Source organism: Cibotium barometz, chromosome 28, assembly GCF_041138505.1.
Source record: "Cibotium barometz isolate CiBa-2024 chromosome 28, ASM4113850v1, whole genome shotgun sequence".
In the NCBI taxonomy this organism is placed as follows: Eukaryota; Viridiplantae; Streptophyta; class Polypodiopsida; order Cyatheales; family Cibotiaceae; genus Cibotium; species Cibotium barometz.
This window is the reverse complement of record NC_141073.1, coordinates 24839538-24867403: the sequence shown is the minus strand read 5'-3', so window position 1 is coordinate 24867403 and position 27866 is coordinate 24839538. Positions and strand designations below refer to the sequence as shown.

At 40.8% G+C, this 27866-nt stretch overlaps 2 protein-coding genes across 21 annotated transcripts in view; one reads left to right on the top strand and one right to left on the bottom strand.

Annotated features, from left to right (window-relative positions):
• Positions 1-606: 606 nt before the first annotated feature.
• On the bottom strand, positions 607-5378 carry LOC147622681 (polyadenylate-binding protein-interacting protein 7-like). Of its 20 annotated transcripts, none has more exons than XM_086822269.1 (12): positions 5296-5378; positions 4940-5005; positions 4614-4675; positions 4345-4504; positions 4077-4260; positions 3838-3976; positions 2870-3740; positions 2640-2793; positions 2328-2555; positions 2094-2164; positions 1459-1583; positions 607-1355 (listed from the first exon to the last, which is right to left on the bottom strand). In XM_086822269.1, exons 7-12 carry the CDS (start codon positions 3635-3637, stop codon positions 1055-1057), a joined length of 1647 nt encoding a protein of 548 aa, XP_086678395.1. In that variant the 5' UTR covers positions 3638-3740; positions 3838-3976; positions 4077-4260; positions 4345-4504; positions 4614-4675; positions 4940-5005; positions 5296-5378; the 3' UTR covers positions 607-1054. The 20 variants fall into 20 exon arrangements, with proteins under 20 accessions (XP_086678395.1, XP_086678399.1, XP_086678408.1 ...); XM_086822273.1 differs by having other exon boundaries at positions 4165-4260; XM_086822282.1 differs by having other exon boundaries at positions 3838-3933; positions 4165-4260.
• Positions 5379-24146: 18768 nt separating this feature from the next.
• LOC147622679 (putative glycerol-3-phosphate transporter 5) overlaps positions 24147-27866 on the top strand; it is a 55060-nt gene continuing 51340 nt past the window's right edge. Inside the window, exon 1 of the mRNA XM_086822261.1 lies at positions 24147-25527. Coding sequence (XP_086678387.1) covers positions 24375-25527 — 1153 coding nt within the window. The 5' untranslated portion in view covers positions 24147-24374. The remainder of the gene's footprint in view (positions 25528-27866) is intronic.

Genomic DNA, 27866 nt, shown 5'->3' with positions numbered 1-27866 from the left:
TTACCTACCTACCCACACCACTCCACGCCACCCCATTTTCTTAAATTTCAGCTTCTCATAAAAAATTATAAAGCACGCCCAAATTAAGAGAGTAAAAAATCTTCAAACCAAGGGGTGGGTGTTCAAACTCCAAACCCTTTTTAATTTGAGAGAGAGAGAGAGAGAGAGAGAGAGAGAGAGAGAGAGCATTTAATATATCCAAGAGATACAGATTGAAAATCATTTTTTTAAAGGGTGAGAAACCAAGGTGCTGGTGCTATGGTCTCCTATTCCCTTTAGAATGTTATAGGTAGCTATAATCATAGTTTTATGAATTTTGATTATTTGAATAAAGTAGATTGATTTTTTTATTATTGAGAGAGAGAGAGAGAGAGAGAGAGAGCCATGGAAGAGACAAGGCTTGCCAATTTCTATGAACATGCCATTCACATAAAATGCATTAGTGTAACCCACATAATCTGGTTTTACTGCCTCCTAAGGTGCGTCCAGCATACAAGTATCTAAATTCTGAAATCAGTACAGTACGCATTTTGCCAATACCATGCAAGGTCTCACAATTACATAGCCCAAAAAAATATGCAACAAAAGCATGGGAAATGCTGCCAATAAAAAGAATCAAAATCAGTTGACAACTTAAAAGAATGTCACAAATGTAGTGAGAGATCTGTGAATTTGCTAGCTGACCTCTTGTGGGCGTAATTCTATAATGGCGGACCAAAAAAATTTGGAGAGCCTCTAAAAATGGTTTATACTAATGTTCTGACAATAGATAGCTAAGGAAGACTTGATTTCAGCAGGTCTTTGCTGCAGGAGCTGTGGCCGTAGAACAATACAGAAAAATTACAAGGCTTTCAAAACTACTTCCAAGGGTTTGCCGTCCTTGCAACACACACCTACAACATCGTAAAGTTACAATACATATACAAGGCTTTCTACTTACATCTCCCCCCCCCCTCCCAAATGGAGTGTTTAACACAGTATAATGAACAAAATAAGAGAGTTCACATTTGTGGCCTCTTTATTACCATGCTGCAAATGTGGGGACATCCATCCATCAACTCACCACGACCCTAACTATCCCTGGCTGTGGTTCCGTGAAACTAAGGAGCTCATCCTCTGCTAAATACCGCTTAACTGCAAACAGCAGCCGTGCAGGTGTCCTAGAGCCTTTTGCGTGACCTGTACCCATGCTGATGAAAACCTGCTGCCGCTGCCTTGAAGACCTGGCTGCTGATCGAAGGGCTGAAAGCTCACATTTCAGCAGAGTGACCGCCTCATTTACATGTAACCCACGCAGATCCAATAGCTGTGTCTGTCCTGGCCCAAAGCTCGGCGCTTGCACAGTGGATATGTTTCTGCACACACAACTCAATATAAGAGAGGAGCTGTGGCATTTTACATGCCACAGATATCTCCTGACATCACATTCATGAACTTGGCGGCTGTGTAAAGGACTACCTTTGTTGGAAAACAATCTCTGCAGCTTTGCTATGTGCAGCCTTCATTAACCTGTTATGCAACTGTCCCTTGGCACTTGCCTCCTTGGTGAGGACCTTGTTACCAACAAAATACGCTTGCCGGGCCTGCAGTGAAAAGTAACAAAATCAAGGGGAAACAAAGTAACAATGCCAGCAAAATATGCTTGCCAGGCCTGCAAAGTAATTTCTTAAGTACAAAAATAATCGACTTTTGGGATCCTACAATCACATATCCTGCAGGCAGGCAGCATACTAATGCTCCCAAACACCATCTCAAGCATGAATCCCAACACTACAAGCTGCAGGACAGGAGGAGGGAGCGCTAGGTAGATTACAACCCAACTGAAAGCTCAAGACCAAGCTCCCAAGACTTCAGATGAGCGTCATCAAGCAAGCACCCAAACACTCTTTACAGACAGACCCCCTCCCCTCCCATAAGGGACAGACGGGAGAGATCTCCCCTTTTTCACAGGCAGGGGCTGTGTGTAAAGACCCTATGAATATGTGTCTTACGGTTCATAGCATGTACACCCTCGTCCATATCACCACAACATTGCCTAGCATCTAATTCCCTAGCTATCAATGACATGAAAGCTTACTTTCATTGAGCTTTACCTGCTCAAAGTACACATTTCGAATGCGAGCATGGTTCCGAGCTTCCTCTCGCAATTCTGCGGAAAGATTCACTGGAACAAGGGTATTGACAGAACCGACTGTGAAAATGAGCTAGAAGAGGGGCCTCACTGGAGCTCACAATGAGCTTGGGCAATGCAATGGCCGTAGCAAAAACAACAAAACTTAAATACAAAACCTCTGACCACCACTTCAAGAGACAAGACCGGTACCTACCAGCTGCATCATCAGTCTCCAGCCAGCTTTGAGGAGAAAGTCGATAATTGTGATGCGCATGAGAAGGATCAAAGCTCTCTTCATTGGCAGATGGAGAGTCCCCACCAAAAAAGCCTGCATACGGGCTCAGGGATGGAAAGCTGGAAGGTCCAAGAGAGAATTCAGCTGCGGCTCCGTTCCTATCATATGGCCACTGTGCACTGTTCTTTCTCACTAATCTATTGAACTCTGTCATGCACATGGGACAGCTGTGAGCCATCATACACACACAAACCCCGAAGCATTGAACTTAATATCAACCACTTAGTATACCTGCAGGTTGCTGCATATCAACCTCTTCAAGGAAGTGTGACAGCCCACCAGCAAGCTCTGGTGTTGAAGAACCTGAGAAATCTATCAGCTTGGAGTTGGGGGAGAAACGGGATGGGGATGGCAAGTTCCGCCAAAAACTCCCATCATCTTGCAGCTGCAAAACATTCAAATCAGTACACGAAAAACAAAATAGCATCTAAACCACCTCTGCATTGGAAAATAAAACTAACCTTTAGCTGGGTGAGCATACCGACGGTAAGGCTTAGATCACAACCATTAGCTTGATAAATATCAGCCAAACTTTGAGCAGGGAGGCTTGGGAATTCATTGGCAAGTACGTTGAGAGCATCTGCCGTGCCATTCTCTTTCAAGAGATTTTGACTCTCTCTAAGTGCAGGCAGGTAGTTCAAGCCATTTTCACTGTTCAAAAGCTGCCCATTCCAGTTGCTGCCCATTGAAGATAGCTGATAGGATGACAGAGCATGGTCATGGTCCCATGGTTGTCTCAATGAAACAGCCGTGATACGATCTGCATTGGAGTAGCCATGTGCAGAAATTTGTGCTACACTTAGTGGCTGTTTTCCATTCAATGTTGTGCTCTCCCACTGCAAATTGTCCGCCACCAAATCAGCAGGCTCCTTTGAACCACCCGCGAGAATCAGAGAATCATTTACAGAAGCCCTTGACACAGATGCTACAGATTGGGGATTCTCCTCCACGGCATGAACGAAGAAATTGGTATCAGGTGTTAGGATGTCATCTGGGAGTTGGGAGTTCCAGTACCTCCGACTCTCTTCATCTGATGCACATGAATCTGAAGAGTCAGTCTTGTCAGAGGAAGCTTTGCCATTGTCTGAAGCTGTTAATGGCTCGGTCTCTTCTGTGGCAGCAGCAACAACAGTAGCAATTGAACTTGACCTAAGCGCTGTCGGAACAAACTCTCTAGCATTTGGATTGAGTACAGTCCTCCTCAAAGTTGTAGGAGAATTTGGGTTCATTTCTTGCTTGACGGTAAAATTCAAATAGATGCAAATTGAAGCTTTTTGTTTTCAGAGACTTGTTTTGCACCTAAATTACACAGAAGCTAAGCCTCCATCCTCCCTGCAAAGAAACCAACTGCTTGATTAGAAACCCCGCAGGAGAAAATCAGCGCAAAAGGACTTTAAAGCTTTTACCAAAAGGGAAACAGGCTCCTTACATTGCAAATTCAAACTGGCAACACAACACAGAAGCTATGGCACTCTCTTATAGCCCCACTCACAACCCTGAAATGTAGGGTCCATCATGCCTGCAGCTAACCATTCCAACAGTTTCAGCCAATCAGCGTAGAGAGTTGCCTGCAAAACTGATATTCCAATCAGAGCACAAGAACTAATATCTCAAATATGATGGCTGACATCATGATCGCGTAAATTAGGTAAAGATCCAGACCCTCACCCTGGTCTCTGACACACTTCTATTTCCCATAAATTGTGAGCAGTCCACACAACAGGAGGGATGTTGCTTTGAGAAACGTCCTACTTACAACAAAAGGATCCCAGCTTTCCTGGTGCCCAAAGCAGCATTCCCTACTTCATCCCAGCTGCCTGTCAACTGTGAACAGGCATCTCACCCGACCAACCTGGCAGGAAGATCTTCGCATAAAAATTCACAAACTCTTTCACAACTAGACAAACATCGGATATGATTTGTACTCAGCGCTTACAATTCATATCTACCCTGTAGCCCATAGCCACCACCCCACGGTGGAGGGTCCATCACACACGCAGCCGTCAGAGAGGGGACAAACAAACTCATCCCATCCAAGTCTCCGACAGGCTAGCAGGATACGTAGTTAAGTATGTCAGCAAGCCCATTGTAGCTTCCTGTTCAACCCTTTTCTGTATGAAGTTCACCCATACACTACAAAAGGCCTCAATAGCATTCATGGCAAACCCTAATCCGCATGGTGCTTTCACAGAAAAATTGACATACCTTAGCACTCGATATGCTTAACCTGGATTGGGTGAATGCATCACTGACCCCACGGTTTTCACCTGCAAGCATGAAAGCTATCACACTTCAGATGAAATCTGTCAAGGACCTGTGAAACCCTTGAAAAATCATGTCAACTGGTAAGACCCTAGAATTCAAATAGTGAAAGCCTAAGATCGTGAAAAAATAGTGTGGAATCCTGACATCTAGTGAAACTCTGTCAAACTTTGAAGTAGTGGAACTCTAAAACCCTGCAAAATAGCGAGTGCCTAAAACATGTGCTGAAGTGAAGAAACCCTAAATTTAAGCTCTGCAGCTCCTCTCACCTCATGATTTCGTGGTCACAGGACAGAGGGGTGGCTGCGATACGAAATCCCTTCCCTCCTTCGCATCTGTGTAAAACAAGTACAGAGAGCAATGGTGAGAATGCAAAACTTAAACCTGTCGCTGCCCTATGTAGCCAACCTGTCGCCATGTTGCCAATCTCATCGTTTTAGGGTTTGCGATGTAGCAGGAAACGCCATGCTAGAAACCTCGAAACAGTCTCCATTTTTTAGGTCAGGCTATGGAAAGAGTGATCAGAGTTAAACGGGAAAAGCGTGGCAACATGGCGACGGGCTACAGAGGGCGGCGATGACAGAAAACCCTAATTTCGGATCAGGATTACGATTGTGGGTCATACCTGCTAGGAGGATCGATGGCAACAAGCACACAAATGCTGGGGCAGTGGGTTAGTCACGAAGAAGAACCATACTAACCCTGCTATGGTTAACGTTGACCGCTCCTGGGTTTCAAAACACCCCTTGGTTAGGATTTAACCCAGCTATGGTCACCGTATGACCCACCCCCTTTGCAAAAGGTTGGCCATTAGCCTACAAGTTGCATTTTTATTATTTGAACTCAACCTTTGAGGTTTGGCCAGCCTTTCTAAAGGTTGGATTGGGGTCTTTTCTCTTTTCTTTGTTGCTCTTTTTCCTTAACCTTTGCAACTTTATTTTGCTACCCTTTTCTCACTTCCTTCACCTTTGCAACTTTAAGCTTGGCCACATGCATCTCCGCACATCCTCTGATCTTATCTCCTAGATTTGCTCCTGGGCCGCTTCATCCCCTGCCTCTCTCTCTCTCTCTCTCTCTCTCTCTCTCTCACACACACACACACACACACACAACAATTGACCGAAGATATGCATAAAACAATAAAGAAGCTTGTTTTTAGGAGATGGTTCGTGGGGCATAATGTAAAAGAAATAAGTTTTCTCTTCCCTGTGCCCCTCCTTGGTATGTGGGCAGAAAATGGGTGATGGGACTCTCTTAGTATTACATGGATTAATGTCCCCCATGTGTTAAAAGCTATACAACAAGTTACACATTACTCGCTATAAAAGTTTGTGAAGGTATGCTAACATTAAGTGAGGAAATAAAGCCAATGCCTAGCCCTAGTGTACCGAAATTTACTTCAATGATTATATCAATCCCCACGTTCAAGAAGTCTATTAAGATTTGACGGCCTTCCGAATCTACTATCAAGAATGTAAACCTAACTATAAGCTTTCCCAAGTAAATAAGTAATCAAGATGCTTGCCTAAGTGTACTACTTTAAATAACTTTTTGATTGGAACATTCACTTAAACATTCTACTAAGAGTACATTCCTTCAAAGCTTATGTATTTATATGTGGTTATTACAAATTGTTATCTCACTCTTCTAGTTAGAGTTTTGATTCCTTGATTTATCAAATTTGGGTGTGACGTCATGCAAAGAAAGTCTTTCCGCATAATATGGATGTGTTTTATCTCACTCGTATATTTAGAGTTTTGATTCCTTGATTAATAAAATTTGGTTGTGATGTCATGTGAAGAAAGTATTTCCGCATAATGTGGATGCATTTTCATTCTTTATATAGATGGTCATTAAGTTCAATTCCTATGAATATAAAAAGAAGCTATCTTCACTAAAAATTTTATAATATTTTATATGCACCATAGTGTAACAATTGTGTGGAACAAATTCCCAATGAGCATGAATAAGTTGTTGCTATCCCTTGTAGTATTGATACAAAGCCATCATATCTCTTCCTTAAAGAGTGCAAACATATGTAGGGAAGAGGTACTTGGACTTATCCCATTACCTCCATGCTCATTAATTTGAACCCATTGTATGTAGGGAAGATGTACCTTGCGCTTAACCCATTGCCTCCATTCTCATTAATTTGAATTGTTTAGAAATGAAAATGTATTTTGCTTAAAGACAATTGGCTTCACAATTAATACCTTTCTACAACAACAACACACTAACCCATGTATAAGATAGTTTTTACTCTCTTTTTTGCATGGGGTGGGAATTATTTTCATAACCTTAAAAATGAGAAAAGTTTATTCCATTTAACTAGTTGAAACCTTTGATATTGTTGGTTTTTTAGATAACTAGAATGCTTGAGGTGAAAAAAGAGTGTTGTATGTAGTAGACATATTTTTGTTTGTTCTCCTTCAAGATTTTGCCAGCCAAGTGGAATAATAAGTATTGTATGTATTAGACATATTTTTGTTTGTTCTCCTTCTTCAAGATTTTAGCAACCAAGTGGAATAATAAGTATTGTATGTATTAGACATATTTTTGTTTGTTCTCCTTCTTCATGATTTTAGTAACCAAGATGATAATCATTATGTGGTTAGTACTAAACATTTCTCTTTGAACACTTTGTTGCTTATAATAAGCAACAAAGTGCGGGTATCATCATTGTGTGGTTAGTGCTAAATATTACAGTTATAACATTTTGTTGCAAACCAACCTATTATATGTGGGATCAAATCTTTTCTACTATGTAGCGACATAAATTTGGCCTATACATAAATGAATTTTGATGGCAAACCTCCAAAAACCATGTTATATTCACCCACAAACCATGTATATTGTTACTCCCTTGAGCCTATATTGTTCTCTAAAGTGTGCTTATGGATGTAATGTAGGTATTATTTAAAATTTGTATCGATCATTAACAAAAATAGGGGCATAGGTGTTTTAGGATTTCTTTGTATGAGTCTCTTTCTTGATGCTCTTATTTATGTTTTAACATTGGGGTAAGAATATATAGGTTAGAGTTAAGAAAGGATGTAGAGTTTAAAACTTTAATTATGATGGATTACTTGAATTTCTAGCTTTCTAAACACATACTATTATTTTGTTTTTACAAAGCCTTACTATTTTAAATTACTAAGATGATTTTGGAACTTCAACACATTTTCAAACCAATATCATCTAAAACACCGTATAAATTAAGAGATTCGGTTAAAATAGAGGTTTATTTTGATTTCCAAAGAAGACTTCCATTTTGAATGATAGTAATCTTTTTTAGCATTGAGAATAAGAAAATGTCTCTCTTTTATCAATCATGTTGTGACCATATGTAATCCCCCCCCCCAATTTTTTTTTTCATTATTTAAAGGCTATCCACTTTGAATTCTCACTAGACTATAGTGTTTAAGTCTAAATGATAAGCTTACTTCATATCCACTTTTATTGTCATTTGTCAAATCCTTATTGTTTGGGTAAACTATCAAGCTTAAAACTTAATCCCTTGATAACTACTTTTGAAGCATAGTTTACTTCATTCAATTTAAATTGTAATATATATTATTATCGTATGTAGAGGTTGAGTTGAAGCTAGCATGGTTATGTCTTGAATAGCTAAAATCATTGATGTGTTCTTCTTTAAAGAGAATGTGGGGGAGAGAGAGAGCTTGAGTTCCTTGCAAGCAAACACACACACACACACAAGAGAGTGCAAGACACAAGAGAGAGATGGATGGCTAAATTTTCTTCTAACTTCTTCTCTTCTCTACAACCATATAACTAAAAGATAAGAGTACATACATAAAGGGAAAGTACTCTCCTAAAACAACATACAAAATGGTCGGTCTATAGTGTGAACCCAACTATATGAGCTAGTGAATTAATTATGCCATAACTCTAGTACTCCAAAGTGGCTGTCACACAGCCTGTCATCCACTGGCGGCATATCGACCATAATCTCACTAACCATGCCAGTGGTATAAGTATGAGAAGCTGTCACCCAAGACGGTCATTTGTATACATCCAATTGCCTTCTTTTCCTTAGACAAAGACACTAACTCCCATGTTGCATTTTTATCCAATGCTGCCATCTCCTCATTCATGGCATCTTTTCATTTCTTATTTCCAAGTGCTTGCTCAAAACAAGTGGGCTCTAATTCCTATATTGCTTTAACCATGTAAACATAATTTTGAGTTGTATATCCATCATATCTCAACTTGTCAACTGGGTACCTAACCCTCGTAGACCTGCGTACACCTGGATCACTGCCAAGTGTCCTCAAAACAGCCCTCATTCTCCTGGCACCAGGAGTAACCAGAGATGGAATTCCAAGCTCCTCTCAGAGCCGCTAGAGTCACCATCCACATATGAGTAACCTGCTGACAGATTAAGCACAAAATGTTGATCTACCTTTTCCTTCCCTCTGCATGATACATGTGTACCTACATCTGTCCTCAACCTTCCACTAAGCACCTGTGATTGCTGCTCTACATGTGGTGCAGCATCAACACTTCTTACATCTGCATCTTCTATTGCCTTCACTGTTGGTGCATACTATCTACTTATCTCGTAAAAAACATCTCTGCTTACTCGCATCTCACGAGTAGTAAGGTTATAGCATCTACAACCTTTCTGCTCCATAGCATAACCAATGAAAGATGCATTTCCCTGCCTTTGGATCCAACTTTGTTCTCACTTCATCAGGAACATGCATATATGCAATACACCCAAACACTTTCAAGTGAGACACATCCAGTCTTATGCCTGTAAACTTCTATTTAGGCATCATACCATGAACAGCTATAGTGGGTGTTCTGTTCATAATGTACATAGCAGTTGTGCTACTGCTTCTGCCCAAAAATAATGTGGTAGATTCTTTTCAGCCATCAAGGTATGTGTCACTTCTACAATGTGCTTGTTTTTTCTTTCTACAACACCATTCTGTTGTTGCAGAGTGTACCTGCATCTAAATTGTCTCTTCATTCCCTGCTTCCTCAGGAAATTGCTGAACTCATTGGAGAAATATTCTCCCCCACCATCTAATCTCAGGCAATTTATTTGCATGCCTTTTTCCTTCTCGACCAAGGATTTAAATCTGTGAAAGTGAGCAAACACCTCACTTTTCTCCTTTATGAAGTAAACTCACACTTTCCTAGTGTGGCTGGTCCTCATACATCTGAATGTATGACATCTAATGGCCTTGCACTGACATGCTTTTCATGTGGGAAAGCATGTTTGGCTTGCTTACCAAGTTGGCATGCTTCACATACTTTGTGCATACCATCAACCTTAGACTTTGACAAATTTACAAAACAATATTTTGGGCTTGAATAGACTTCAGTCTCATTGTACATTCACATGACCAATGCGCTTGTGCCATATGTCAATATCTACAATGACACATGTTCTATGCACAAACATGGTTGCCTTTACTTCAGGCATGTTCACATCCAAAGTAAACATCCTACCATTTCTGTTACCTTTTGCAATCGAGCGACACTGATTTTTGAAGTCTTCCACAAAACATCCTTGAGGATTAAACCTCACTTGTAGACCCTACTCAACCATTTGTCCAACAGAAACGAGGTTCTTTGTAATATTTGAAACATGTACATTTGCCAAGTACTTCATTTTGCCATGGCAGTTTACCAACATGCGCAATGGGATGCATAGTATCATCACCTGTTTCTACATAACCAGGTTTTTCCATTTTCTACGTCTCTAAACCACTCAGCATGACTGGTCATGTGGTTAGAGGTGCTAGAATCCACATGACTGGTCATGTGGTTAGAGGCGCTAGAATCCACATACCATGTATCTTGAGATCCTGACACATCTCTTATTATGGAATTGAGCATGTGCTGCATCACAAACAACTACACACTTTTGTCATCACCTCCCTATTTTTTACTAGATGATGCATAATTGCCTTGCTGTAACTTTCCACTTTTAATGTCATTCTGCTTTTTATAGCAGTCCTTTGCCATGTGCCCTGGTTTACCACAATAATAGCACTCTATGATATTTGCATTCTCATTTCTTTGCCAACCACCTCGGCCTCTTTGGCCCCCCTGCCTCTAGAATGGCCTCTGCCACTTGTGTATGATTGATGATGATGTAAATCATTGGACTGTTGTTATCCATAATTCTAATTTCCTTATCGACCACCACCTTGGCCTCTCGACCACGACCTCTACCTCTGCCTCTACCTAAATTGGAGTAGAAGGCATGTTATGATGTGTTCTTGCTTTGTGAAGAAGAGTCATCACCTAAATACTTTTCTTCTATGATCAGCATAGACACCTAGTCGCTCCCGAAAGTTGGGAATATTCTCCCTGACTGTAATGGAGGTCTTGAATGGCTTGTACTCTTTGCCAAGCACATTCAAACAAACACTTACCAAGTCATCATCTTCCACCGATACATTGATAGACTCAAGGGATTCAACAATGCCCTTGATCTTTAAAGCATACTCATTGATAGACATGATTTTATTTTCCACAGTATGCAGGTCTTGTTTTAGCTGCAATTTTCTTGCCTTTGTGTTGGTCTTAAACATATACATCAGGTTCTGCCACGCAACTTTGTTAGAGTGTTGGCATCCTGTATGTGTCCTATCATTGTGTCTATGACACTAATTGAAAGCCAATACATGACTTTCCTTGCACTCTAGTTCTAATCCTTCCAAAAACTGTAACAGTCAATTTTTGTATGTAACTTGTAACAGAACAGTATCTTCTGTGGCTACTGCAGCAGTACTTCAGCATAACTTGTAGGTCACCAAATCTGACCAAAGTACATGTTCATACACCCATTACATGTGCAAACACTGTCTGTACTCCCAAAATACACTACTGCACTACAATATCCAAATTTAGACCAGAGACAATTCTCAACCAAAACTTCCCGAAACTGTCAAAAATACCTTGCAGTGATAGAACGAAGACCGAGATGCGCCTGAAACACGATTTTGGCTGTAAAACTTCAGTACAAAATGCTACATACCACATAGGCACCTCCAAGCCTACAAAGATAGCTCCTCAATCGGAGATGTGTAGCTCTCGGAGCTACCGAGGGGTGTTGTACCTAAACTAAGAAGGGAAAGAGATGATGATGCTCTTATCACTTCCTTGCTTGCTTATTCTTGTTGATTGTCTCCTTAGCTCTCCCATGAACTAGAGCTCTGATACCATAAAGAGAATGTGGGGGAGAGAGTGCAAGACACGAAAGAGATGGATGATTTTCTTCTATCTTCTTCTCTTCTCTACAACCATATAACTAAAAGATAAGAGTACATACATAAAGGAAAAGTACTCTCCTACGATAACATACAAAATGGTCGGTCTATAGTGTGAACTCGCCATAAATCTAGTACTTTTAAAGTGGTTGTCACACAGCATGTCATCCACTGGCGGCATATTAACCATAATATCACCAACTATGCCAGTGGCATAAGTGCGGAAGCTGTCACCTAGGCGGGTCATCAATGTCCGTCGTAGCACTAGTTGAGCTCGATATCTGTACATTCTTGTCATCTAGATCATGATGTAAGGTAGAGTTTAAGTGACCTAAAAGAGGATGCATAATACTAGATGGACTAGCTTTTGAATTATCCATGTACAATTGATATTGTACGTTGGACCACTTTAAATATATGTCAGATAGACTAATATGGTTCAATTTAGAGAATTGACCTTGTATAATGGACCATTGGTTTTGTCCATTGGACCATTATAGCTCAGACATGTACACAAGTTGAAATGTACATGAGACCATTTGCATACAATTAGAATCGTTCATTGTATAAGATGAGCTTATACAAGTATAGGTGTGGACTTTGAAAAAATTTGGTGAATTTGCATTTTCTATAATTTTTAAACTTTTTTTAACCTTGATATAATTGTTTGCACAAGGTCATATCTCCCACACATTGTTTTGCTTCAGTGTGCACTTCAATGTGATTAAATCTTAGTATGTGTTGCATCCAAATCCATTGATATTTGATCTCTATACCTATTATTTGGGAGATTCTTATGTACCATGGCTTTTTGACCATGATTCTTATGTACCATGGCTTTTTGACCATGATTCTTATGGTTCATCTGAATCCATTGACATTTGATCTCTATACCTATTATTTGGGAGGTTCTTATGTACCATGGCTTTTTGACCGCCGTGATTCTTATGGTTCATCCTTTTTCTTTGACATTCCTAGTAAGTGTTAAGAGTATTACTTTCTAGTTTAAGATTTGATAAAGAGGGATTATCCCATATAGGTCCTTGTGGTATTATTGTATGTTTTTGGGTCACAGGTTCTTGTGTTTCTATAATGGGCTCTTTACCCTTCTAGGAGCAGCATGCATTTTTCTAAGTTTTAAGGTCAATCTTTAAGATATGACCATCTTTCTTGAGATACATATCTTGGTGCATCTTCCAAGTTTTAAGGTCAATATTTAAGATTTTCTTGAGATACATGTGATCACTGGAACAATTGTGAACAAGTAGTGTTTCTCTCATGAAAGGTCATCCTAGAATGACAATTGTGAACAACTAGTGTTTCTCTGATGAAAGGTCATCCTAGAATAACATCATATTAATCGGGTTACTTAAGGATGTCAACACTATTATCCAAGATAGCCGATTGTTGTAACACCCGACACCAACTACATAGATTTAGCACAATAGGATATAACTGAAAAAAGAAGATATCGGATGGGTTGCTCTCGCTCTGCCTAGAGGCTTGCCACCTTTTGTTCTAAGAAAGAAATTATTTCCTTAAGCTTGTTGATTTATCCTGTGAACCCCTCTTCCTTGGCTTGAAAGTGTGTTTTCTCTTAGTTGTTGTGTGTGCTGCAACTCTTTTTCTTTGGTGTTCGCTACTTCTTTGCTGAAGTTGTTCTTTTGCTTTTTCTAATTGGTGGGCCTTGAGCTCCTCATTTTCCTTGGTGGTTTAGACTATCGTCTTGCTTATTAGTTTATTATGCCCTTCCATCGTTGTTATTCTTGCCTCTTTCTCTTCGGCAACCCTTAAATTTTCAATGATTATCTCCTTATGTGTGGCGTCAGTGGCAACTAATTGATCTTTGAGATCTTGCACCTGGTCAGTTGTGTCTTGGACCTGTTGGCTGCATTTATGTCATGCAACATATGAGTTGTCAATAGGTGACAGCGCCATACCCTTTGTTCCTGTGACCATATACTTGAACTGGTTGAGGATGAGCCGTCTAATTCATGAAATTAGTGCTGCATAACAGCAGCTTGTTGATTCCTTCCATGGTCTCTTCTATTCTCATATGAGTTGTCAATAGGTGACAGCGCCATACCCTTTGTTCCTGTGACCATATACTTGAACTGGTTGAGGATGAGCCATCTAATTCATGAAATTAGTGCTGCATAACAGCAGCTTGTTGATTCCTTCCATGGTCTCTTCTATTCTCATAGATGAATTAATGGGAGGGTTGAAGGGTGCCCAGCTCAATTTCACCATTACCCTAGAGTTGAAGAGTGTCCACCTCAAATCCACCATCACCCTAGAGTTGAAGTGTGCCCACCTCAAATCCACCATCACCCTAGAGTTGAAGTGTGCCCACCTCAAGTCCACCATCAACCTAGAGTTAAAGTGTGCCCACCTCAAGTCCGCCATTACCCTAGAGTTGAAGTGTGCCCACCTCAAGTCCAACATCACCCTAGAGTTGAACCTAGAGTTGAAGTGTGCCCACCTCTCAAGTTCACCATCACCCTCCTAGTTGAAGGGTGCCCACCTCTCAAGTCTGTCTCATCACCTTAAGAAGAAAACAAAACATTGATTGTGGCTCATCATACCATTGAGTGTTTTAAAGTCTTCAAGGGACAATGACACAAAGCTTGCCATTGGGAGATAGATCTACCAAGATGCAAGATGTAGTAGTATATGTCTTCATATAATTCGACCACAAAGAAAGGCATGGACAAAGATGACCAAGTGGAAATCTAGCTGAACGTGAATATGGTAAGAAGATGCTGGCCTTATGTGTGGCAAAAGGACCAAAGCGAAAAGGCTTCAAGTATATGAACACTTGAAGCTTAGAGCCTTGTAACCATAGGAAAGCCAATTAACATGTACAACTTGTGTAATGTGAAACTAATTAGTCATTGGCACATCTTATCAGGGTGACTATTTCTATTGAGAGATTCAAACATTCAAAGTGATTTGGAGGGAGTGGATTTGAAAATGATGTCATTGAAACAACTTATTAATTAGGTTGACTATTTATATTGAGAGATTCAAATAGTCAAAGTGATGTGGAGGGAGTGGATTTGTATAGTTAATATTATGTTGAATAAATGAGAGGGTTAATTGTAAAATAGAAATGTTATAAGATTGAGAAGGTGACCTTAGAGAGCACGAGTACTCACCTATTTGGATAACATGTGTGAGAACTTGGTCGAGCCATGGTTTGAGCTCTTTTGGTCCTAGCACTACCTTTTTTAGCAAAGGTTCTCTTACTTTTACTAGCTTGTCCTGTAGCTTCTTGATCTCTACATCTTGTTCTTATAAAGATCTCTAGTGCACATCTCATCTCACTGGCTATAGAACTAAAGGTGGGCCTTGTTCTTTTATCTTTGCTTCTCTTGACCATCCATTGCTACCTTGTGGAGATTAGAGACGTTGCCCAAATCTTTTGAGATTTTCTCCTATCAGTTGTATTGTACATTGCAAGGATGCCTTCTTTCTCTTTGTGCAACTTCTTAATGCTTTCTTCCTTGATTTATAGCTCTTCCTTGGCTCTCTATGTTTCTTTCTTGGTCATCATCTCTATCTCTTGTTATTGTTTTCTATCTCCACTAAGTCAGTCTCTCTCTTTTGATTCCCTTGATATACTGCTCTCTAGAGTTCCTCCTCATGAGCTTTGGCCTAATTTTGATTCTCAATCATTACCCTTTCTAGCTATTTCAACATGGCTCTTTTAGTGATCATATGTCTCTTGAGCATGACAGTAATGGCATTCAAAAATTGTTTTATGCAATAGGGTCTAACGAGATTCATTAAAACCCATGTTGCCTAGAGTCCAAGCCTTGTAGCTCTTAAAATGCATCTTGATAAATATAAGTCTCGTTTACCTTTCTTTCATAAGTGTATGTTGTCTCCATAAGCTCATTGGTTGGCTCTTGTTATGCTAGATTCAATATGCTCCTGTGTAGCTAGCTCTTGTGAGATCACTTTGACAACTATACTAAGTTTTGTTCATTGACTTGCTATTGTGGTTGTTTTGTTATTGTTGTTGGGGGGAGCTTGTTGTTATTAGTGTGGAGTTATTCTTATTGTGGAGACACTTCCAAGACATCAATGTCATCATCATGGATTTATTTAATGTGAGGTACTAACTCATAGCTCTTTTTTCCTGTGTCTCTTAGGGTGTGCTACTTATTGAGACTCTTCGTTGTGGTTTTACTTTTTTATAATGTCTCACCTGCCACTACCAATTGGATGGTTTTTTCTTGCATCATGGCTCTCTCTAATAGTGGCATCTCTTTAGAGCATGGTAAATTACCTTTATGAGTGAGGAGTTGCAGATTCTCAATTTTTGCTTTGTAGGCTATTTGAATCTCTCAATAAAAATAGTCAGCCCAATTGTGAAAAGATGTGTTCTTGACTAATCATGTTCACCTTGTTCACATTACACATGTTCACCTTGTTCACATTACACATGTTGTACATGTTAATTAGCTTTACTATGGTTCAAGTGTTCATACTTCTTGAAGCCCTTTTGCTTTGGTCCTTTTGCCACACACATAAGGCCATCTTACCTTTTTAGTCATCTTTTGTTTCTTGAACTTTTCTCCAATCACTAGTAATGCACTTCTTACCATATTCACATTTAGCTAGAGTTCCATATTCACATTCAGCTAGAGTTCCACTTGGTCATCTTTGACCGTGCCTTTCTTTGTGGTCAAATTATATGGACATATACTATTGTGCACATCTTGGTAGATCCATCTCCCATTATAAACTTTGTGTCATTGGTCCAACACCAATCTTTGGCATGCTCTCCCGTACATCATGTCCCTTGAAGGCTTCAAAACACAATGGAGTGATGAGCCACAATGAATGTTTTGTTTTCTTCTAGGGTGATGATGGACTTGAGCGGTGGGCACCCTTCAACTCCAGAAGGGTGATGGTGGACTTGAGAGGTGGGCACACTTCAACTCTAGGGTGATGGTGGGACTTGAGCTAGGCACTCTTCAACTTTAGGGTGATGGTGGACTTGATGTGGGCACCCTTAAATTCTTCCATTAATTCATCTGTGAGAAGAAATTCTAATTTACATTTTTTCTTTCTTTTCCACTTTGAAGGGTCGAGAGCGTCAGGAATGGTTATATTGCAAAGGCTTTCATGACCTAATAGATATAGCGACTAGCCCAAACTTCACATGGTCAAATGGTAGAGCTGATTCTCACCTCATGAAATCTAGGTTGGATGGATGCTATCTGAGCAGTTCAGTTGCCAAGGACTTCAATAGTTCGAAAATTAGAGTCCTCAACTCTACTCACATCTCAAACCATAAGCCTATTCATATTTCACTTCTTAAATCAGGAAATTAGACCAAGCTAGATAGTTTCATGCCGAACCTTCCATGTTCCCTCTCCCTATTATGCAAGAAGAGATACATGTTATTTTCTATAGGGCTTTTCATTCCCAGCTTCCACCTGCTGGAGCTTGGTCCCTAGCAGTTAGAAAAACTCAACATTTTCTCAGTCAAATTAGATCACATAGGGATATATATTGGTTTGCCAGGAAGAAGGCCAGTCTCATAAAACTAGAATAGCTTGAGAAAGAGGTAAATAAAGGGAAGTTGGAGTGCCAATAACTTTACCTTACTGTGAAGGCTTCTTTGAGAAAGGAGGAAGACATCAAAAATGCTCGGCTCTTTTTGAGAGAGTGGTGGGCACAGGAAAAGGAGATAGACCCAATAAAGAAACTTTCAAATGCCTTTAAAAAAAAGGAGAAAGATACTATCCCTATGTTGAGAGATTGCCATGGAAATTTGGCCACATCAATAGAGGAAAATATGGCAATTTTCCACTCTCACTATGCGAACACCTTCAGCTCCCTACCTCTTATGTTAAAACAGGAAGCTTGTGCCAAAATAGCTGGATGTTGGAGAAAAATAGTTCCCCCTCCATTGGCTGAGAACATCTAAACAAAAAAGATCTCTATCAAATTTATGAAATGTCTTTTCGCAATAAAGAAATCTATATACGTAATTAAGACCCATTTGTAAAATGAGATACCTATCCAATTTTACCTTACTTTTGAAAGAGATATAACTAAGGAGGAACTTGGGGTAGCCATTGACTCTCACAAGAATGGAAAGAGCCCTAGACTGGATGGTCTTCCTCGATGAATTTTTCAAACGCTCTAAAAATATTTTGATTCCTTATCTTGTTCTGGTTTGGAAAGAATCTCTCTCTTTTGGTGCTCTCCCTCGCCAAGTTAATGAAGGTGTTATCAAGTTAATTCACAAAAGATGATCCAAAGAGCAAATCAGTAATTGAGACCTATTATAATGCTCTCCATTTCTTATAAGTTTTTTGCAAAATCCCTTACACTTCGTCTCACTAACACCTCAATGCATGGATTAGAAGTGAACAGAAAGGGTTCGTGAAGGGAAGGTTTATTCTGGACGCCATTATTGCCCTTTAGGAGGGATTTGAACATGCTCAAAATTTCTAATCAAGATTTTATCTTCTTCAAAATTAACTTTGATAAAGCCTATAATAATAGATTGGAATGGGCTTTTGTATTGCAATCTCTCCAGGATATGGGCATTGGGCCAAGGTTTATTAAAGCTATTCATACTCTATTTGGGAACGCTAGTGCGGGAGTGAAAGTTAATGAACAACTCTCACCCCCATTTATACTATGAAGATCCATCAAGAAGGGTTGCCCTAGCATCTCTTCTCTTTTCCATTTTGGTAATTATGCTCTTGGTTGACAATGCAATACAAGGTCAAAGACTTAGATGGATCAAGCTCCCAGGAGATCAAAAGTAGTTCTGCCTACAACAGTTTGCAGATGATACTAACAGTCTGATTCACAAATGACCCATAATCTATAAAGTCATTTTGGGACTACCTTTGAACATTTTGCTTGGATTTAGGTTTCATCATAAATCACTCCAAAATAGGTAAGAATTCTTCTTATGGCTTCTCGGATAAGGGTGTCAAACTATCCTAGATGGCAGGATCTTCAAACTACTTGGAATCCCTATGGGCTATGGAGTGAGTACTAGAGATGGCTTTGGGTCATGGAAAAAGTCAAAATGCATTTTGCCAAATGGAAGGGTATGCAAGTTAGCCTTATATGCAGGATAGTGGTACTGAAACATATTTTAATCCCTACTACCATCTTCTTTCTCTCCTGTTAGAGACCTTCCTAGGCTAAGATTAAGCCTCTGGAGTACATGTACATAAATTTCCTATGGGGTGGAGATGCTAACACCTTTAGAATACCTAAGATTGCTTGGGAAATGCTGTACATTGCCCAAGGGTAAAGGTGCACTGGGAATTCCAAATATAACTGAACTGGCAGACAGAATGAATGGCAAATGGGTGGTCAGAAGATTACTTTATCTTTACAAAGATTGGGCCCAACTCCTCCATAGGGACTCTACCTTGTTTTCTATATATAGGGTTTCCATAGATGGAAGAACCTTCCTTCTCTGGTACTATTCTTTAGCAAGATCCCTATCAAACGTAAGGGTAGCATGCTAATTAAAAAGATGAAGTCATCCTAGAATAAACTTAATGAGAATATAACTCTTAATGAGGGCCTTAAAGCTAAAGTGGGAATTTATGACAAGGACTCCATATGGTTCTCTATGGTATGCCAAGACTACATCCACCAACCCCAGTATAGGTTAGCAGAGAAGCTCTCCAAGAAAGGTCTCTCTACATGCGGAGATGTATGGGATTTCAATTCTAGTGGTTGGTTGTCTTGAGCTGAGCTCAAAGAAAGGTACAGGCTTAACCTCAACCTACTCATGCAAAGGATGTCCATCTAGTAGAATCAAGAGGAACGATTTATTCAGCTAAAAGGTCCCCTCCTACCCAAAACGTTTGTTTGGGCTAGACAGGATGGTCAGCTCCCAATCCCTCGTTCAGAAATCTCGAGCCCCGACTCTACTCCAAATTGAATAAAAGGTGGAACCTCAGCTAGAATAGGAGTCAATGGGAATTCAGATTCACCAACCTTTAGTCCAAATACATTTCCCCTAAAATCTCATGTTTATTGTATGGCTTATTCTACATCCGGACCTGTGGACTAATGCTTGTGCAACCAAACTTGGTTTGCGCAATGGACTCTGCTCAAGGTGTAGTTATGTAATGGAATCTATCCCACATCTCTTTATGTCTTACTCCAAAATTAAACCTGCTTTTCTCCTCCTACAACAATGTGTATTATACACTCATCCCCAGGATCTTGATTGGAAAGAGATTCTTCTTGGTGAAGCTAATGGTTGGTCAACCAAAATATGGAATATTATTAGATTGGAATTTTTATGGAATGTATGGATTGGTAAAAATATGCATGTCTTTCAGAACAAACAACTTGACATGGTACAAGGTCTGAGAAACTCTTTGGTTCTGCTCTGAGGGATACAAAGGAAATGTTGTTTGCTAAAATGGAGGAACTCAATGATAGTCTAGTGGCCAAAGTGGATGCAGATGGGGAGAATCTCATCGAGGAAGTTAGAGATACAGAAATCCAGTTTGACTTTAAGAAGAGGGAAATGAGAGCTGCTTCTAAACGGGACGAGGAACTCATGCATCACATCATGGACCTAGTTGAGGTCCAGGCTACCCTTTGACTGGTTATTGGTTATGGAGTTAAGCTTCTCTGATTGATTTTTTTTTTGTAATAAGTCTTTCATAGACTCTGTTATTTCTAACACAACTCTTTAATGCTTTCCTCAAAAAAACACTTGGAGCAAGGGGGGTCTACCTCATTATTTCTCCACATCAGAAGTGTGAATCTTGGTCAAGAGGGCTGAAAGAACTTGGCCAGCTTCTAAGAGCAGGATTTGTACTTGAGTTCATGGGAGAGCGGGATTTTGTAGCACTTCATCTATACACTTGACACACGAGTTTTCCTTGATCAAACAACATATTAGCTTGGGATTTATCATGGCTAGTAAAACACATAACGATGTTGTAATGAATGAGAATGTCCATCTTGACAAATAAGCGACGACCATCAAGATGATGACATGACGGTCGATGACTTGGTCACCAAAGGATGATCTTACTTAAGTAGCTGATTTTAAACCTTACCAACATTGTTGTTGTTAAGCAAGCAAAATTTGCAAGTTTAGTGACATCCAAAATTTATAGGTTTAGTAATAGTAGCAAGGGGAGCTAGGACATCATTAATAACATCCTCTTTTACTCCAATGTCCTATGTAGGGGAGAAAGCATAGAGAGGACTCAAGCTATAGTTAACTCCTAGCTCCACATGTGAGTACACACTTTGAGTTCCATGCTTTCCTCAAGGATAAGAAGATATAGATGGTACAAGGGTTCTTGTGAATGGGAAAAGCTTTTACCTAGTGGTGGAAAGATTATGTGTGAAACCCATGACGTGGGTAGATTTTGAGAGAGTTTTTCGAGAAGAGTTCCTATAGGCCAAGAGGACGAGTACGACATAGTGCCCATGTTTAAAAGTCTGAAAATGAAGAATATGCCTTTTGAAATTTATGTACATAAATTTCAAGAGTTATTGGCTTGAGTAACTCATATGGATCCTATTAGTTCTTTGTGGATGCATTGCCTGATGGATATCAACTCTAGATGGATCCTATTAGTTCTTTGTGGATACATTGCTTAATGGATATCAGCTCTAATCAAATCAAAACATTGCGCGATGCGATATGATATGCTAAAATTTATGATGAGGCCATGGGCGAAGAAATAGACTAAGAAACCCACCCCAACAAACCCTCTTTGATAGACTAAGCAAGATCCCAGTGTAAATGAAAGTTTAAGCATGGGAAGACTTCACAGACTCCTACAAAGACCCAAGCTCAATCACGGACTATAGGTGATCCCAATTCGAAGAATTGAAGGAAAGCGGAGTAAACACTTCAGTACGTTAAGGAGGGTCGGTGATTTAGTTATGGTCAACTAGGGCACATGAGGATGAATTGCCCACAGTCAAAGGGCAAGTCAAAGTCAAAGGGAGTCCATGCGATCAAGGCTAAATGTAAAATTACTTCCGTACACACTATTGTTTTAGATCATAGTTCTTATAAGGTTTATAGCTTTAACATGAAAGTTTTCAGTCCCACATGTATATATCTATGAGTTGTGGGGAAAACTATGCACATTCCTTTTGACCCTAGGAGTACTCACAACTTTGTGATGCTAACCTTGTGCACAACTCAAGAGTGGAAACGTAGCCAAGGGATCACCAGTATTGAGTTGACTTGTCATAAGGCACCACAAAGTTTTGGGATTGGTGGGTGTCTCATATGCCTATAACCATATAAAGCTACTCGGAGCCGTTGGCATGCCATCAGGCACATAGTTTTGGGATCACATGCCTATAACCATACAGAGCTACTTGAAGCCATGGAATTTCATGATTGTGAATCTGGATAGAGTAGATGCTATTATAGGAAAATAGTGGTTTCATAATAACAATATACAGATAGATTGGAAGGGTGATAAGTTATCTTTTGTCATGGACCGTATCCAATCTTGTCTCCAAGGTGATTTTGATGTTCCATCCATTTCATGTTTTATCCACTACTCTTGTAAGTTCCAATATACAGATAGATTGGAAGGGTGATAAGTTATCTTTTGTCATGGACCGTATCCAATCTTGTCTCCAAGGTGATTTTGATGTTCCATCCATTTCATGTTTTATCCACTACTCTTGTAAGATTAGTTGAACTTTATAGTAAAGGATTCTAATTATGAAGTGTTTCAATGTGTTCTAGGTCTCATGTCATATGATGCTAATTGTTAGCTTAATTTAGTTAGTCTTGATGTATGGCAAACCTAGGCTTTAGAGAACATAAGGATAGAGCTTGCCAAAGTTTTTCCAGTTGAGTTACCTCATGGTCTTCTTATGATTAATTGCCAGTTGGCCGGTTGATTATAAGATTGATTTAGTTCCAAGGTACCAGCGCGAGAGCATTGCGCCTAACAAGATGAGTTACCTCATGGTCTTCTTATGATTAACTGCCAGTGGGCCGGTTGATTATAAGATTGATTTAGTTCCAAGGTACGAGCGCGAGAGCATTGCGCCTAACAAGATGAGCCAGTTGGAAGAGGATCAAATTACCCGATAATTGTCAGAATATCTTAGGATGGGATAGATTTGTAAGAGTAAATCTCTTTAGGGGGCATTAGTACTTCTAAAGCACAAGAAGGACGAAAGTTTGGAGAATGTGTGTTAACTATAAAAAGTTGAATAAAGTTATGATATCCCCTTCCCAGAGTGGATGACTTGGTTGATAGGCTGCACGGAGCTACCTATTATACAATCTTGTTTTTAAATTTTAACGAAGGCTATAATTGGTATCTTTGATATGCCTTCATTCTCCCACTCGTGTACCCTTACCCCCCCCCCCCCGCCCACCCATGCGCGCTTGTAATCCTTTCAAAAAAAGAGAGCGAATACATCTAAAAGAGTCATATACTTCTCTACATTATATAAAGGAAGAGTTTCACATGGTTGCTACGTGTGGTTGCTACGTGGTACCATGGTAAGAATTTGGAGGTTCTGGACATAGATTGGAGGTTCGAGGAGGGGTCAACGTCGAAGAGGGGCGAGGTTGCTCGTATATGATAATTTTTTGATCACACAATCTCAGCAACTCATAATATTAAATCAGCAACTTAGTTATTAAATCGCTCTGTGTATATATATTAAATTAGCAACTTAGTAATTAAATCGCTATGTATATTATGCTAAAACGTATCAACCGTAAGGTATATACTATGAATCACGTTTAACATTTCTCATTTTTCGTAGTATCTATTCACTCAAATTATTCGTAGTTGCATTAGTTAAATGCCACTGACGTGGCGTTTAATTAATAGAACCTTAGTACAACCACTCTCCTGCCCTCCCCCTCTCCTCCTCCTATTCCCTCTACTCGTAGAGGATGAGCCCTTCGGGCTTTTTATAGAGAATTGTGAGACCTTAAATAGAAAGGACATGGGTGAATGCATGCAAATAGAATGGGCAAGGAGGGTCATCATTCCTTTGACTTTTTCAAGCATTAATCATTACATAATGCATGCAGGGTCATCATTTCTTTGAATTGTTAAAGCATTAATCATTAAATAATGCATGCAAATAGAAAGGGTCATCATTTCTTTGACTTTGCCAAACATTAATCATTACATACTAAAATTAAACCTTAGGAAAACTCTCTTAAGAGAATATATTTAATGGAAATGCAAAACAATATATATTTTGGTGGCTTAAATTTTGTGTGCGGGCAATGAGTCACAAATCTGGATCGTGGGTTATAAATGGGAAGTGTCAACACAGAGAAATTTGAGCGATCAAGCGAACAAGGCATCCAGGGGGGTTCTATGCCACTGTTCTTCGTTACGTAGAAACACACAGGTATGATAGGTACGCTGGAACGCTTTCAATTGCATCATTTTCCTAAGGTTCCACGATTAATCCACCCATGGATGATCTTGGGTCTCTCCGCACAAGCTCCAAGGTACCCCTCGGCATCTATTTAGCTTGGAAACTCTGCAAAAAAGACTTTGGGCTTCATGAATACAGAATCTTGGTCTTGCTTCTGACCTTCATTGCATATGCTTGCTTCCATGCTTCTAGAAAGCCATTGAGTATTGTGAAGAGTGTGCTTGATCCGCAGGCTTCTCAAAACCATACCACCTTAACAGAACCCCTTGGCATCTCTTCAGCTCCCTCTCCAGCAAGCAGCCCACCCATGGGATGGGCCCCTTTCAATGGTGATCTTGGTGCTGCGCGGCTTGGAGACATCGATGTGGCCTTCTTGGCATCATATGCAGTTGGGATGTACTATGCCGGCCGCCTCGGAGACCGGCTTGATCTCAGGAAGTTTCTCACGTTTGGAATGGTGGGGAGTGGTGCATGTGTTTACTTGTTTGGCATGGGCTATTGGTGGAACATCCATTCCTTCTCCTATTATTTTGTTGTCCAGGTCATCACAGGCTTGCTTTCAGCCACAGGCTGGCCGGCAGTTGTGGCAGTTGTTGCAAACTGGTTCGGGAAAACTAAGAGAGGCCTCATCATGGGTATCTGGAATGCACATTCTTCGGTAGGAAATATTGCTGGGTCTATTGTTGCAGCAATGGCCCTTCGATATGGTTGGGGCTGGTCATTTGTGTTTCCTGCAGTGGCCATAATGATATGTGGGCTGCTGGTTTTTCTCTTTTTGGTGGTGGAACCAGCTTGTTTGGGTCTGCCATCTCCTCATGAAGTCAATGAGCAAATGACATCATTAGGTGCTGATGAAAGAAAGTCGTTGCTAGCAGACAGCCAGATAGGGGTTGGATCATCTGTGACTGCGAATGGAGAGGATTCACCAAACCATGGGAATTCGGATATGCCGGTTTCATTTGGGGTAGATTGGGAAATGACTGGACCTCATGAGGAGAAGTTTGAAGAATTCAAAATCATGGAAGGCCACAGGAAAGTGCCTTTGCCAGATGGGGATGAGAATGCTGCAATAGGATTTTATGAAGCTTGGCATATTCCTGGAGTGGCACTGTACGCTTTCTGCTTATTCTTTGTGAAGCTGGTGGCTTATACCTTTCTTTTTTGGCTTCCTTTTTATATAAGGCACACTGGTTAGTAATGTAAGGTTCTTTAGTTTTCCTTTAGTCATGACTTCTTAGAGTGTCTAAGCATAAGCTTGATAATTAATTTAAATGTATGTGTGAGTGTGTATTGAGGTGATATGTTTGCCTTACGGTCCCTTGAAGATATTTAAATATGGTCTATTGAGAGAGAGAGAGAGAGAGAGAGAGAGAGAGAGAGAGAGAGACGCCTTCAAAAGATTTAAAGGGTCTATGGGACCAAAGAGTAATACAATAGCTCCATGAAAATGCTGATCCATGGGAAAACTGAAAGCTGAAAGATGAGAACAGGTAGTACATGTAGTCATGTGGCTAATACAAAGTGCCAATACAGTGGAGTTGGGGGAGTGTATGCCTAATCCACTAATAGTACCGTCCTCCATAACAGATTGCATAGCCGTGGTGATGTCCACCTCCTATGTCCGGAATCTGCAGCTGGCATGTGGAAAGGTGGGTGTTTGGCTCTGCGGAGGGATCATGCTTGACTGGTGTGTGGGTCCCGTGATCTGGTATGTAGTCGATGGGCTGTGTGATCCCGCTGTCTCTCTGGAGTTTGGGGTGACATCCTCTGTCACACAGGTGGAGGCAGTTGGAAGAAATCTGTAGTGGGGGTCTGGGAAGCATCCAGTTGCCTCTGACTTTCAAAGTGTTGTCTGAGCATAACCTCTCGATGACGATGAAGCTCCAGTAAGTACAGACCCAAGCATCTGTGATCCTCATACTACATGACGAGAGAGAGAGAGAGAGAGAGAGAGAGAGAGAGAGAGAGAGAGAGATTTTATTAACGTCTACAAAAGACCTAATGGTCTATGAGACCAAAATGTGTTACAAAAGCTCCATGTGTAGATTGTGAACATGGAAGCAAAAATTACTGTAAATGAAATGAGCAGAAGACCCAGTACCATTCTCCTCCATAAGCAAACTTAGAGTCATGATGGCATCCCCTGCATGTGGAGTGGCCTCTCCATGGCGGGGGAGTATGTCCTGGATGTGCAGTAGACCTAGGCATCTCTGGTTTTCAAGACTTATCTGTGAGAGAGGGCCACTCCTGTCTCGGAAGAGAGAATGAAATCTCTCCTGAACCTCATAGTTAGATGGGCATCTGATCATGTAATGTTCCTCTGTCTCGACCTCCCATGTTGTACATACCCCTGCAGCCAGTGTATATACTGAAAGAGTGCACAGAGCGGAAGCAGAGTGGCACTAGAATGTGCTGAACAGAGAGTGCAAGAGTGAGAGATACGGAGAAAACTATGTTGAATATGCTGAAGAAAAACAGTCCCAAGCAAGAGACACTACAAGTCTCATAAGTGAGGGAGCAAAATATGTACAAGACTGAATGAACAATGAGAGGCCAGCACCCACTATTTATATTAGAGGTACGTTGGCCGACTGGAGCTGCAAAACAGGCCGACTGGAGCTACTGGATAGGCCGACTGCAAAATGCCAGAAAAGCCGAGAAAAATCCCAGAAAAATACTAGGAAAAGGGGTGGCCAGCCCACAAGCAAGGGCCATGCAAAAGGGACCAAATGGGCACCATAAAAGAGCAGAATCTGGGGATGAATGTGCTAACACCCCCTCTCAGCACCAGATGCTGAACAAACTCCGAGAATCCAAAGATGAGGAGCCAAGGAAGCCTGAGAAACCAGCTTGGTGAACAAATCTGCAGCATTCTCCGCGGAAGGACAATACTCCAAACCATAGTCACACAGGGGACGGAGGGGACGGACCCTTGGAATGGGGGGACGCCGTCCCGGGAGGAACACTGTGGGACGGGGACGGACAGACGTCCCTAGCTGGGCGTCCCTCACAAGGGACGGACAGACGTCCCTAGCCGGGCGTCCCTCACAAGGGACGGCGTTCCGGGGATGGATCGAGGAGGGGACGGTTGTAGGGGATGGCTGCATGGGAACGCCGCAGGTTACTGTTGGGGCAGTGGTCACATTTTTGACCTTTTTTTTGGCCGTTTGGGAGGGGCTTTTCATGGGCCTTTAGCCTTGGCCCATAGGCCTTGAGCCTTTGAGGCTTTGGGCCTTGGCCTCTCTTGCCTCCCTCCCTATAAGAAGACACACACACACACACTCCCTCTCACACTTCAAGCTTTAGCTTCACACGCACACACTCTCTCTCCCTCAAGCGGCAAGCCACAAGGGCCAAGGTCTCAAGTTTCAAGCTTTCACACAAGCAAGCTGTAGCCTCTCAAGACACACACTCTCCCTCACACACACACTCTCTCAAGCTTCACACACACACACACACACACCCACCACCACCCATCCTCACACTCGACTTCTCAAGTTCTCCCTCAACTTTCAAGGCTCAAGCCTCA

Bases quoted from the DNA above. Each gene is read 5' to 3' on its own strand.
- LOC147622681 (XM_086822269.1), bottom strand. From the start codon at position 3,637: ATGAACCCAAATTCTCCTACAACTTTGAGGAGGACTGTACTCAATCCA. The intron at 2,165-2,327 runs GTAGGTACCGGT...CCCTTGTTCCAG, and splicing joins GGAGACTGATGATGCAGCTG to TGAATCTTTCCGCAGAATTG. The intron at 1,584-2,093 runs GTAAAGCTCAAT...TTTTCACTGCAG, and splicing joins GAAATGTGTACTTTGAGCAG to GCCCGGCAAGCGTATTTTGT.